This window comes from Mus caroli, chromosome 10 (assembly GCF_900094665.2).
Source record: "Mus caroli chromosome 10, CAROLI_EIJ_v1.1, whole genome shotgun sequence".
Lineage (NCBI taxonomy): Eukaryota > Metazoa > Chordata > Mammalia > Rodentia > Muridae > Mus > Mus caroli.
The window spans coordinates 22291724-22304847 of NC_034579.1; the positions used below are offsets into that span (position 1 = coordinate 22291724).

The following is a 13124-nucleotide window of genomic DNA, read 5'->3' on the forward strand; positions in this document are numbered from 1 at the left end:
CACATAGTATCAGCCATAAAAGTTCACTGAGCTAGTGCTTGAGGGAAAGCAATGTGTAAGTAACCCTCACAATTTTTTTGTGGAAAAATACCGTAATCTCAGAATACGATACTGGATATTCCTTATGTCAGCCACAAAACAATGTAAGTCATTTCTACCCTCCAGTGAAAATCCTTCATTTCAAACCGAAGCATATGGGTAACACTGTAATGCTTTAAGCAAGTAAATGCTACAAAGTAAAACTATACAAGGAGAGTTGCAAAAATGTAGCGCAATATATCTGAAAATGCTGTTAAGACCTAAGTGAATTAAATAGGCACATGCAAATAATATACAGAGCACTTAACATACATTTGAACCCTGAAATTATATATTTATAATATTTATCACATAATTTTAATATTTATTTATGACCATAAATACCTGACTATTCTGAGGTGGAGAATGTAGACATAGAATTAACTCTCCAATGCCAAAACACAGCCTAAGATTAGGTTGTGTGCTAACCATGTCTAGAATCTAGTGATGGTTCAGGGCAGTCAATCACGACGTGGTGCAAGTCATTACTAGAGGAGCAGACATGGGGCAGAGACACAGGCTGCTGCACATCCACCCCACTGACCTTCCTCCAGGGATGCGTCTTGTTGGAGAACACTTATGGGGGTGGAGGGAACACTTCCATTCCACTGATTAAGCTGTCTGCCCAATTAAGAGATAATAAAATAGGCTGACCATATTCTCTCTCTTTCTCCTTTTAATCTTTAATTCGACATGCTTTATGTTCAATTTAATCAGAGCATATTTCTTCCAATAGATTTGTACCCTCAAAACAGCTGCCTGACATCACTGCCCAGAGGGAAAGTTTTCCCTGATGCTGATACTTGTTCCGTCTGGAGGGAACCCTGGGAGTGACGCTGCTGCCCCTCTGTCCTCTTTACTCCCTACTACCTAAAGGATGAATCCAGAGCAAGAGGAAGCTCAGACTCTTACTAGAGACCCAGGCTGCAGAGACAGTCTGTTCTACTGTCCGCTGAGGGCATGGGGAAAACCTTGATTCCAGGGTTCAGAATCAAGAGGTTCATTTATCTGCAGTGAAAGGTTGTATGTGCCCTTGCATCTAGTCCTTGTGAGCCATAAGAATGACATATTTTATTTGCTCCACTTAGATCATATCGTGGAGAGGGAAGGGTGCAATGCATCAGGACACCTTGGATATGCCATGGGAGGAACACAGAGTGAAAGCACAAAGACAGACAAGAAACAGAAAATGCACCGACATCTGCCTTTGCTTTTCCTACAAAAACTATGACCACCAAAGGTATAAGCTTCAATAAAGGCATAGCAGAGTCCCTAGTGACCTCCCGCCAGCAACTCAAACAGGGCTACATCCATCACACCATGTGAATTCTGGCTGAGCAGCACTCCTAATTAAATGAAGGTAACAGTATAATGTTTCAGCCGATTTTACTTTTATCCATCTTAATTGTAAGTCACACCTGGATTTCATATTATGTTGTCTTCTACCATTGAGTAAGACAACCATAATATGGCTATAAATTGGCATTTATTCATGAAGAATTTAAGCTAATTTTAAAGTTTAATTAAGACATGGGAACTCTACTTACCAAGGCAATAAAATTTATTATAGTTCCTTGTTATTGCTTGTGATTTATCCTATGAGACACTTCAAAAAAATCACTTATTGTGAAAGAAAAGTACGTTCAATGCACTTACTATGTTCTGATTTTCAAATAATGACTTGGGAGCAGCCTGGGCTTTGCAAGTCTTAAGGTAGGATTGCCAATTAAATTCTTCTTCTTTATACCCTAGAGTAAAAAAGCACATGTGGACAGACTTAGGAAAATTACAAAGAACCACCAGTCCTACTGCAATCAAATGGCTTTTTTTTTTCCAATAAATAAAATGTAACCCGTAATTTATAACTTTATTATTTTTAGATACAGGTGGCGTTTATCTTTATGTTTTTCAACTCTAAATGGATACAATGATGAATGTATAGAAAAGGAACAAGGAAGGAAATGTATTTGAACCTGACATGCTTTGTGGGGTCAAGCTCCTTCTATCAACGTAGTAACAGTTCCAGTTCCTCGGAAGTAGGACTGGTAAAGCAGAGTAATAACCCCTCAGCCCCATCACGAGTCTAATTACAGTACGAGGCGAGGCCTTGTCTAACTTTCCCATTTCCTCACAAGAAGTGAATTTTTAAAAGGACTTTTATATTTCTCAAAATCCCACATTATCTTTAACCTTTAGTTAGAATAAAGGTTATAAAGGTGAACTTCTATAAAATAACATCTTTGGGGCTGGAGAGAGCCCGTGACTGGCTGCAGGGCTCTGAGTTCTATCCCCAACACTGCAGGAAGTTTTTTTTTTTTTTTTTTTTTTTTTAAAAAAAAAAGGAAATGTGATTAAATCCATAGGGATGGACTGAAAATTATAATATCTGCTTTGCTGGAAGTTTTAAAAATAATTATAAAACAGGTTTTAAAAAAAAACTCTGGCAGATTATAATATAAAGAACTCTTTTGGGTATGGTGCCTGTGCCTCTAAGCACTCAGGAGACAGGAAAACTGGCAAAAAGCTCATTTGGAGAAAAGGCTACATGTCTCAAAAATAAAAATAAAGAGCATAAAACTCCACATGGCTGGGGGCATAAAATCAGCATGAAGCATGTGGTTCACACAAACGAGCCCTTTCATCTTGATCCCTATATCCAAAAAATAATTATTAGTCCAAAAACTAACTATGCATGGTAATTTTTAGTAAAATGTTTTTTCTAGGTATGGGTTTCTGAGTATTCTTTCTCTCTCTTTCTCTTTCTCTTTCTACCTGTCCCTCTCCCAGTGAAATAATGTCTACCTACTTTAATCTATCTTGGCCTTGAAATTACAGTAAAGCCCAAACTAACTTCTAACCGACAATCCTCTCACCTTGCTAGCACTAGGATTATAGGTGTGTGCCACCATATCTGGATTATCAATACTTTTTTATATAGTAAAATAGCAGTAAAACTAATGTCTGAAATGGTTTTTTCAAGACTATATATATATATATATATATATATATATATATATATACACCTATGTATATGTATTCACACATATATACAGAGATCTGTTTGTAAAAGTTGCTTATAGTAAAGAATCATTATTATTCAGGTGTTATTTCATATGCAATAAGTACATGAAAATAATTCAGTATCTTAAGTTAGATTTTCCTTTATCTCTTTGACTTTAAGAAGCATATTTTACATCATGAACAATTAGCTTGAATTGATCATCATAAGGAGTAACTCCTAAAGCTTCCGAGTTGGCATCTAAGAAAGAAAGATTGTACTGAATTTAAAGCCGGAGAGACAAAGTAGCAGCACCTTTTGGAGGGCGGAGCTTATGGCCAGTCTTCTCACACCAGCCTACTGGGTGAATGTCCAGAGCATCTGCATTTACCCAGAAGTCATAGCAATCAGAATAACCGTCAAAGTGAAGTTTTATCCTATATCCACAAACCTGAAATAGGTAATCAGGTAGAGTAAGTTAAAATAACAAGCAGATACATTCACATATATATAGACATACACACATACAGATATACACAGAGATACACATATAGACATACACATACCAACATATACATACAGACACACAGACACACACAGACACACTGATACACACATACAGAAAGACTTATACAAATCACATATACAGATACACACACAAACATGCACAGACACACAGAAACCCATAGATACACATACATATACACACACTGAGTTAGACATGTACATAGACACACAGATATACATACATACATATATATGTGCATACACACACCCCACAATAAATTAGCATAGGTATCACATGTGACATGTACTTAGAGAGGTTAAGGAGATGATGGCCTTGGCTGTAAGGTGCTTGTCACACAAAGGTGAGGACCCACAAGAAGCTGGAGGCTTAGTGCAGACAGAGCTAGCACTGTGATCTCCCAATAATGAGTCATGATAGTTACTGTCATGGAAAGGACTCTATTAAAGGCATCCTATTAAAATTCAAGTGGCAGACCAAATTACACAAGGTGAGGCGTTCTGTGGGAAGACTATGTGTGTCCTTATATATGTGTGTATCTCTTTCTAAAAAAATGTATGGACATTTATACACATATTTACATGGATATACAATGGATATATACATGTATATGTACACATTATATATATGTAATACATTCATAATTAGAGTCTTAAAGAATATAACACAATATTAACAATTACTTCTTCTGGGAAGTGGGAGCCAAAAAAAAAAAAGGAGCCAAAAAAAAAAAAAAAGGGGAATAATGTCACTCATGTTACATTTAAATTAAAACTCATCAATATGTAGCATATACAAATGTACAGTTAAGGCCACTTATCCCAGAATCTGGAGTCCTAGTGACACTGGGGAATGCATTGTCTCAGGAGGACAGAGGGCTAATCCCACTTCCACCACCTCTTGCCCAGAGGGGTCAGAGGTCTCTGGTCTACCCTGCCTAGCAGGCAGCTGTCCCCACTCCCCCCATACAAGCTAAGCTCATTTAGAGCCTCTAGTCCCTTGTGGTCAGTATGGAGCCTCTCCTCCCCAACTCTCTTGTCCTCTGCAGTGATGTGCTTTGGTAAACGACCTCTTATATTCTCAGCTTCCCTGCCTAAAGACCCCTCCAAGGCTTGAGCCACGGACTGCACTATCTCTTACCCTGGTTACCCTCAGACACTTTTATCATGTCCCCTCTCACCAAGACCCTGAGTCCCACCTGGTAAAGGACTAACCCTAGGAAGTAAGACTTGGCCTTTCCAATTTGCTAATCCCCCTTTCCCAAGCTTCCAAGCGTGGACCCAAACCTAACCTAGTAAACGCTTCTGGGACAAATAAATTAATAAAGTTGATTTCCAACATTCACAAATTATGTACCTATGAATTCACTTGCTTCTTGAAACTTTCCTAACCCAAAAGTGTGAAGCCAGTGGTAACAAGGCAGGACCTAGCAAGGACCCTTCGGACTTCCTTCTGTGAATGAGCCCCCCTGTATGCTGTCTATTTAGTACCATTTTCCACACCTTCTTCCTTTCAGTTGGTGATTTCACTCATTAGCCTCTAACTTCCCAGAATGCTATGCAGAAGCAAACAGACTAGTGTTATGGGAGCTTCATTTATGTGTGTACTGCAGAGTTACTGATGAATGAGAGCTCAGCTTTTTTTTTTTTTTACAAAACAATAATATAATAATCAAGGAGTCATCAAACAAAAACAAGTGTGTGTGCGCTCACCAAAGTACTCTTACTAGAAGAATCTAAGCCTGCATTCCCTCAAGGTGCAATGGTTTCCCATAAACTAATCTGAGCGATATAAGAATCTTGAATAAGAATACTTGCAAGAATCAACTCCCTGCTGGTGATCCCAGCACTCAGGAAACTGAGGCAGGAGGATGTGCAAGGTGGCCATATTCTATACATTAAGACTACTTCTGAAAAAAAAGAAAGAAAGAAAGAAATTCAACTCTGGTGGAATGCTGGCCATCTCCAAAAGAATGTTCCTAAGGAACCTAGCTTCCCTTCTCATCATTCCTGCCAATCCTTTCTGCCTTGCCACCCCCCAGAGCTACTAATCTCCATTCCTTTGCTAATTAGTCAACACACCCGGCTCTTCCCACAGGTAAGCCTGCTGTGCTCAGGACTCCAGCTTTACCCCTCCTTCCGCTTGAAGGGAGGGGTTGCTCCTCGGAGTAAAACCCCAAACCCTCAGGTATCCGGAAGCCATCAGTTCTTTTGGCCTCTTAAGGCAGGGGAGCAGATTAAAATAAAGACACAACTGTTATTCAGTCTTGAGGTAAACAAATTCTCACACAATCTTGGTGAGATTTAAGAGCGGACAAACTCAAGGACATCTAGTTAACGCTAAAACGGCCTCAGGGAGAAGAAGGAACAGGCAGCACTGACTTCCCTGTCACACAATGTCATAAGCAGTGTCCACAACATTCATTCTGCCACTCCAGGTTGGTTCTTACAGATCTACAAGCAGAGACGAGACAGGGCAAGAAAGGCTGATCATTCAACAACATAGTTGATGATATGCAGAGTCAGGATTCAAATTCATCCTCCTGCATCATAGAAATAGATGCAATTCAGTTGCTATCAACATGTCACTAACAGCCAATGCAACGTCTCCACTGTTGCCACCATATGAAGTTTGTGCCACCATGGTCTGGTCAGCTGCTCTTTTTTTCCCCATTCTCTCTCCAAGGCCCCATCTCTTGCATGAGGTCTGCTGCTGGTGTGATTTTTGTGGTATCCTCAGCCCCGATGACTAAATACTCTCTCACCACAAAACCCTTCCAACAAGACCCAATGGTAAATGTGTATATATGTCACAGAAGCAAGAGGCAAATTATGCATAATGTAACATTTACATGTCCAGAAGAAAAATATCTATATCTAATTGGATGTGCAGGGAAGGTATCTAGAAGCAAGCAATAACTGTAAGGGTGCTCTCTAGATTTTGGCAAGAGGCAGATGGGACAGAGATCACTACTCTAAAACTCTGAAAGTTTAACAAAGAGCAGACAGAGTTTACAATTAAAAATCTACACCAAGCAAAATAAACCTCTAAAAAAACAGAAGTTGGGGCTGGGCTTGTAGCTTGGTAATAGACTGCTTGCTTAGCATTCTGTGAAGCTCGGGGTTCCCTCTTCAGTACCACAAAGAAGTAAATACAGGAGTTAAATCCCAGCCCCCACACTCTTTCTTTCACACACAAATCTCTTAAAAGCATTTATTATTTACTGAATCTTCAAACTCAATCCTGCCTGCAGATCCTTCCCTTAAACACCCAGGCCCACAGCACCAGGGCCTCACCTCCAAAAGCACCTAACACTGCAGCTATTTCTCCTAAGATTCTAAATGCAAGACAGCCAGTCAGCACTGGGCACACACCGTGACCTGACTCCTTTGAGGAGAAGGTTTTAAAAGATCCATAACCTTAATTCAAAGGAAGGAGTACTACCACAGGAGGAAAAAGAAAATTTAAAAGTCTTCTCAAGTAATATAATGCAAACACTGTGTGTGTGTGTGTGTGTGTGTGTGTGTGTGTGTTGTGTTGGCTTCCTTCTTGAAATCTTCACACACAGAGACATTCCAAAATACCAATTAAGTATTTATAGCTATATATAAGTGTGTGTATGTATATGTACGCAACATATATACATTGGTTGCTTAGCACTGTGTTTAGCTCTGGGTTCCCTCTTCAGAACCATAAAGAAGTAAATAGAGGAGTTAATTTCCACCCCAAAGTCCTTTCTTTCACAGATAAATTTCAAATATATCAGTTCCTTTTGTCAAGGAACATACAGCATGGCAAAGTCTATACTATCTCAAAGGCATCAATCACGTCTAACCCCAGGTGCACCACCTGGAGAGATAATATACATAAAAAATGCTAAGCATCATGCCTCACATGCTGTAAACATTCAGCCAAGGACATTTTTCCTCATCATTAAGGCCCCATGGTCATTGTCTCTTTTTCCAAACAAATACAAGGCGGAGCTCACCTCAGCCACAGTAAGGACGCAGTACATTGCCTGGTGGTCAGGGTCCACACCTTCTAGCTTCATGCCCACTTTGAATCCATTTTTGTTGTATGGGAAGGATTGGTGCTGAAATGCAAAGCAGCAGCAGCTTTGAGAGCGAGTTAGAGTTAATTTTTTATAGAATAAATGTAAGTTTAAAATACTATGGCTTAGCATATTGAAAATAAAAAGATGGAAGGATCAATGACCTGAGATGAAATAATCTCCAGCTGTAAAATTAAAATGATAGTCTAACAAAGTAGAGGTCAGCCATTGCCACGGGGTGAGAGACAGGGCAGAAAGGTGCATATAGCATTACAGGAAGGAAACACAAGAACTAGCAGTGCTGGCCTGTCGGCAGAGACAGATCTGGTGCTTAGGGAAACAAAGTGACAAGGGCCACAAGTTATTGGCTTTTAATATTGACAATTGGAATCATATGATGATGCATTACTCTACTAATTTTTAAGCATGTGCAAAGGTGCGATGGAGAGGTAGCTCAGAATGCAAGAACATGTGTTTCCTTCCCTCAAGGAGGCTCCAGTTTCTGCTCCCAGTACCCAGTTCTCTTCTGCCTTCTGCAGGCAACCACTCCTGGGGACTCGAACTTATTATTGAAAATAAATTGCTTTTAAAAACATAAGTTAGAGGCAGGTGGATCTCTGAGTTTGAGGCCAGCCTGGTCTACAGAGCGAGTTCCAGGACAGCCAGGACCACACAGACAAACTCTGTCTCAGGGGTGGGGAGTGGGGTAGAGTGAAAGGAACTATGTAAAGAACCAAAGGTACCGAAAATAATTATCCAGACAAGCTGTAATTACTATTATGTTTGAATTAAAATTCTCAATGCTGATGCAGCTCCTCTAATGTTCAGTACACTTTCATTTTGTTCATTCATCACTAGAACGAACTCAAAGAAGTGACTTACATGGGAGGACAGAAAGTACAGTCTGTGTGCCAAATCTTACTCACCAGAGCTTTGTAAATACGATTCTACTGGAGGACAGCTACTCCTGATAACTTACCTGTTATCTATGGCTACCTTTATGCACATTATGGAAAAAGTTCTATTGTGGCGACAGACTCCAGATGCCCTTTACAAAGAAAATCCTATCTTAATCTGGAGACAAGAGATCCTATGTAGAGGGATACCCACTATCCACACTTTAAACTGATTTGAAATGATAGGATATTCTCATCAGGAATACGAGGTAAAGCATCTTAATAGGATGCATAACTCAATAACTCATTCTTGATCTCTCATAATTAGACATAAAGTGTATCTACTAGTTTCTCAGTAGCAGTAGTCCTATAATGCAGAATGAGGGAAGCCCAGTAAATACTGAGGGGAAATTGTGAGCACGTATGCATGGGCGTGCACGGTGCTGTACACGCTAATAATAATATAGCTAATAACACCTGCCTTGTGAGGGATCTTCCACATGCATACTCATAACAAAAATACACCCAAGTCACACTTCCTGCGCAGATAATGGAATGACAGTGTGGACGTAGATAGAGTGTCTGATCCTTTGCCTTTACACATAGCACTGCGGAAGGCCTCTTACCTCTTTGAACAGCTTCGTAGGCACAGCCACCGCCTTCTCCTCCTCCAGGTAGGAAGCCCAGCACCAGGTCTTCTTGCCTTTAGGAGGCAAGCCTGAAAGACAATACACCAACTAAGAGGCTTTCCAAAGCTACGGAATCAATGAAATGTCCCAGGACATCTGTCTTCTGCAGTCAGTGGGGTTTCTGGCTCTTCCTTTCCAAAGCTGACATGTCCCTCCTTTTCTGGTCCCTGTTCCAGAGGAACAATAACTGGGAAGTCTGATGAAGCACGAGGGAACGCGCTTGGCATACATGAAGAGAAGCTACAGAAAGTAAAATCGTATAGAACCGACATGGTCATGTGTTGCTTGTTCTCACGTCATGGACAGCTGGGAATAGGAAACCATTGAGTGGTTATCCAATATCTGCTCGTCTTGGAGATGAAATAAGCATTGATGTGGTGACAGGCAGATTCATTAGGTACAAAACAATGCATATGTGATAAAGATCAGAAGCCTCTGGATTAAATGGCTCTGGATCAGAAGGTGCTGGAACGGGGGAGGGGGGTCGGGCATGTGACAGGATCGCTCGTAGCAGCACCGGAAGTGCTTGTGAGTCCCCAGGGATGTGTAAAGCCTGGAGTTTGGAGCACATAACAGAAGGGAACGTGAACGTTTACGAAAAAGAAATACTGACTGAAAGCACAGTGTACAGGAAAGCACAGCTTTGGAATCTCACCCTGAGAGGGCTTTTAGGGGACAGGAGACAGAATCTGAAGGGAGAGGAAACTCCACACTACGTGACTAGAGATTTCATATACTTCCCTTAGTCACCCAAAAGGACCAACCAGACAGAAAGGTATCTTAAAGCGCCTGGATGCAGGGCCAATGGGTTCACAGCCTCTCCAAGGGAAGAGTGTAGGCCTGAAGGTTGGTAGCTGGGCTGCACAGATCTCTACAGACCTCGAGCAAAGACCCTGCAGGGTACAAGCATGCGGCCATGTAAAGTAAAGCGGAGAGGAGCTTATGTGGAAATGACCTAAAAGCCAATCCCAAGAAGGAGGAGAGTTTATCCAACCAACCAGCAAGGAAGAGGACCTGAGAACAACTGGGTTTATAAGCTCTGGCTTTAAGGGAAGCAGGAAGAGACAGAGCCACTCTGGAAGCATGTGCTTGAGAAAGCACAATAGAACATGTAACATCTTGGGAAATGGGTAAAGGGGCAGAAGCAGGAACTACCATCTTGATGGATATACTTGTAAATAAAAGAAGGTATTCAATACATATATGGTAACAACTTGAAAATTAGTGAACTTTCCTAAACGGTTACGTCAAGCCTTCGTTTTTATGGAGAAAAACCACACCAAGGAGAAACTCAAAGAATTCTCTGTGACGGTGGAGTACGATAAAAGACTGAATGTTCCCGTGATGCATATCAGGGCCACTGAGTTAGCACAACTTTTCCGTCATCAGCTCACCCTGCTTTAAGACGGCAGAATCCCCGCGTCTTTTCCTTCTGGCTCTCTGAGAACCCCTCAGGATCCTTCCATCTTGTTTGTTCTCCTAGAGCGAGAAAGAAAAGTTTTACATTTACAGGATCATGAGGTTGGTCTCCAGGAAAACTTTGAGGTCTGTCAAAAAGCTTTTTGCTGTGGATCTGTGTTTCAGTTTCACTTCCCAGCTCTTAAAGAAACACTATGGTCCACTTGAGAGCATGTTGGTTTTGAACTGAGTCACTGGAAGAGAGCATTTCCAGTTGCTCTTTGGAAGAGCTCCCTCCTCCTTAAAACACATCCTGGTCTTAGCTCCGTGACTCTGCCTGCTCGCCTCAGACCTACTGGTCTTTTACCCAGGCTCACTGCTGATGCCTGCACCCATTCAACCTCTGTTCCACTCTAGCCTGGAGGTCTTAAGGCTACTTCTGTGCGAGGAGGGGTAGGAACAACTTGAAGTGGTACTGAGCTCAGAGGAAGGCCCTGGATGCCATTCCTCGAGCTCTTGCCAGTCTTCCTGTGAGTCAGGATCTCCTAGTGGCTAGCACTTCAGGTCAGTGAGCTCCAGGAATCCTTCTGCCTCCACAGCCACTAGGATCAGAAGCGGGAGCTACGGTCCCTACCTTTTTTTACAGGTCCTGGAGATCTAAACTTGGGTCCTTATATTCACACGGCAAGTGCTATACTGACAACCATTCCCCCATCCCTCGAGATCATCTGTACCCTAAGTAACCTCATCCTCTATCTCTACCTTCCTTTTCCTGACTTCATGTTTCTGTCTGTCTGTCTGCCTAACACTTTTGAGATGTGCAGGTACCAAGGGCAACAAACTCTGTACCCCCTAAAAGGCCTCTGCAGAGCTTTTTATTTCCATCACCCTTGAGTTCACATTCCAGGCATTTGTTCAATCCAGAAATCTGCAGTTCCTAGAATCCCTGATTCTTCTCTTCTTATATCCTCAGAACCCTACCTAACTCTAACAAAAACCACCTAACCTAACCTCACATGACACTCTACCACGTAAGGGCTATGACACTGCAAGATTATCTAACTGCTTTTCCTGACTATACCCTTGCTTATCTGGGTCAAAGCAAACTGGTCATGCCAAAACAAATCCAACACAGCATCCCGTTGCCTTTAACTTCACAGTGTCTTCCCACTATACTCAAGAAGCCATAAAGTTGACCTGATCCAATCACACTAGCCTCAGCTTCCTCATTCCGCTCTGCCCTAATCCTCTGTGCATCTGTGATGTTGATGTCTGTCCCTCCTACCTAATGAGCTACAGCTTTACTCACTTTGGGTAGTCTCTTTAGAGGTTGTGTCTTGCAAAGTGCTCAATGCACATAGCTGGCTCCTCCTCACTGTTCACATCTCAACCATCCTGTCTTTCTTGGAGCCCTCCCGTAATTGCCAACGTAAGCTAGTTAGCCAATCCTAACGCTCTATGTTAAATGCCAACATAGCACTAAGGAGAAACTGATATTGGTTCTTTTGCATATCATACCTCCTTAGCCAGAGCACAAGGTCTTCAGGAAGAAGGACCTAATTCCTGCTACATGTCTTACTCCTCCACATTGCCAATCCATTGAATCTCGGGACAGAAATGATCCCTGAATTAGCCTTCACTAGCTCGAACAACTGACTCCAGAAAAGATCTGGTGGCCAGCGGCAGCCCAAGATGACTGCACATGCCTCTGAATGGACACATAAGGGCTACTAACCATTTCATCATCTCTCTCTTCTCCATCTTCTTTGGAGTCCGCCTTCAGAGACAATTTTGGCTTTTTCTTCCGACTACACTTAGGATCTTCCTCGTCGTTGTCTTCGCCTCCATCCCGTTCTTCCTTTTGATCTCTGTTGTGTTTATAACCCCAAAACAGTGACAGGAAACAACACCTATCAAACATCTACATGTGGACTATTGATTATTTTTTAAAAATGCTCTCCAGAGGAAATGTTTAATTACCAATAGTGGTCCATAGGCATTAGCGTATCATACATATAGAGAACATTAAATCATGGTTCATAGATCTGTCAGCATACATAGAAACTGGAAATTATTTTATATATTAATTTCAAAAGGGAGCTAGCAATATATATATATATATATATATATATATATATACACACACTATGGATCCTAATGAGTTTATAATGGCTTGTCTGCCATGGTAATAAAAGAATCAATTATTTACAGATATAGGTTTCCAGGGCAAATAAAAACCAAAGTCCTAGCAATTTTAAGATTGGCAAAGCTAGTAGAAAAGACCAATGGTAAATTTGTAAAGAATCAGTTTGCCAATACAAAACAATCAGCAATTTCTACATTGATTAGGATATGTGAGAATCTCCATTGAAACATAAAAGCCAAGGGACTAGAGAGATGGCTCCATGGCTAAGAACAATGGTTGCTCTTTCAAAGGACCCAGGTTCAATTCCAAACACCACCTGGTGGCTCATAACTGTCTATAAAT

General features: G+C 41.3%; 1 protein-coding gene across 5 annotated transcripts in view; it reads right to left on the reverse strand.

The window, feature by feature from the left end:
• Positions 1-13124, reverse strand: part of L3mbtl3 (L3MBTL histone methyl-lysine binding protein 3) — a 99423-nt gene that overhangs the window by 52032 nt on the left and 34267 nt on the right. For all 5 annotated transcript variants that reach the window (XM_021173941.1, XM_021173942.2, XM_029482882.1 and 2 more), the window contains 6 exons: positions 12372-12504; positions 10633-10717; positions 9176-9267; positions 7591-7695; positions 3392-3527; positions 1735-1826 (listed from right to left, as the gene is read on the reverse strand). In XM_021173941.1, the coding sequence (XP_021029600.1) occupies positions 1735-1826; positions 3392-3527; positions 7591-7695; positions 9176-9267; positions 10633-10717; positions 12372-12504 (643 nt within the window). The remainder of the gene's footprint in view (positions 1-1734; positions 1827-3391; positions 3528-7590; positions 7696-9175; positions 9268-10632; positions 10718-12371; positions 12505-13124) is intronic.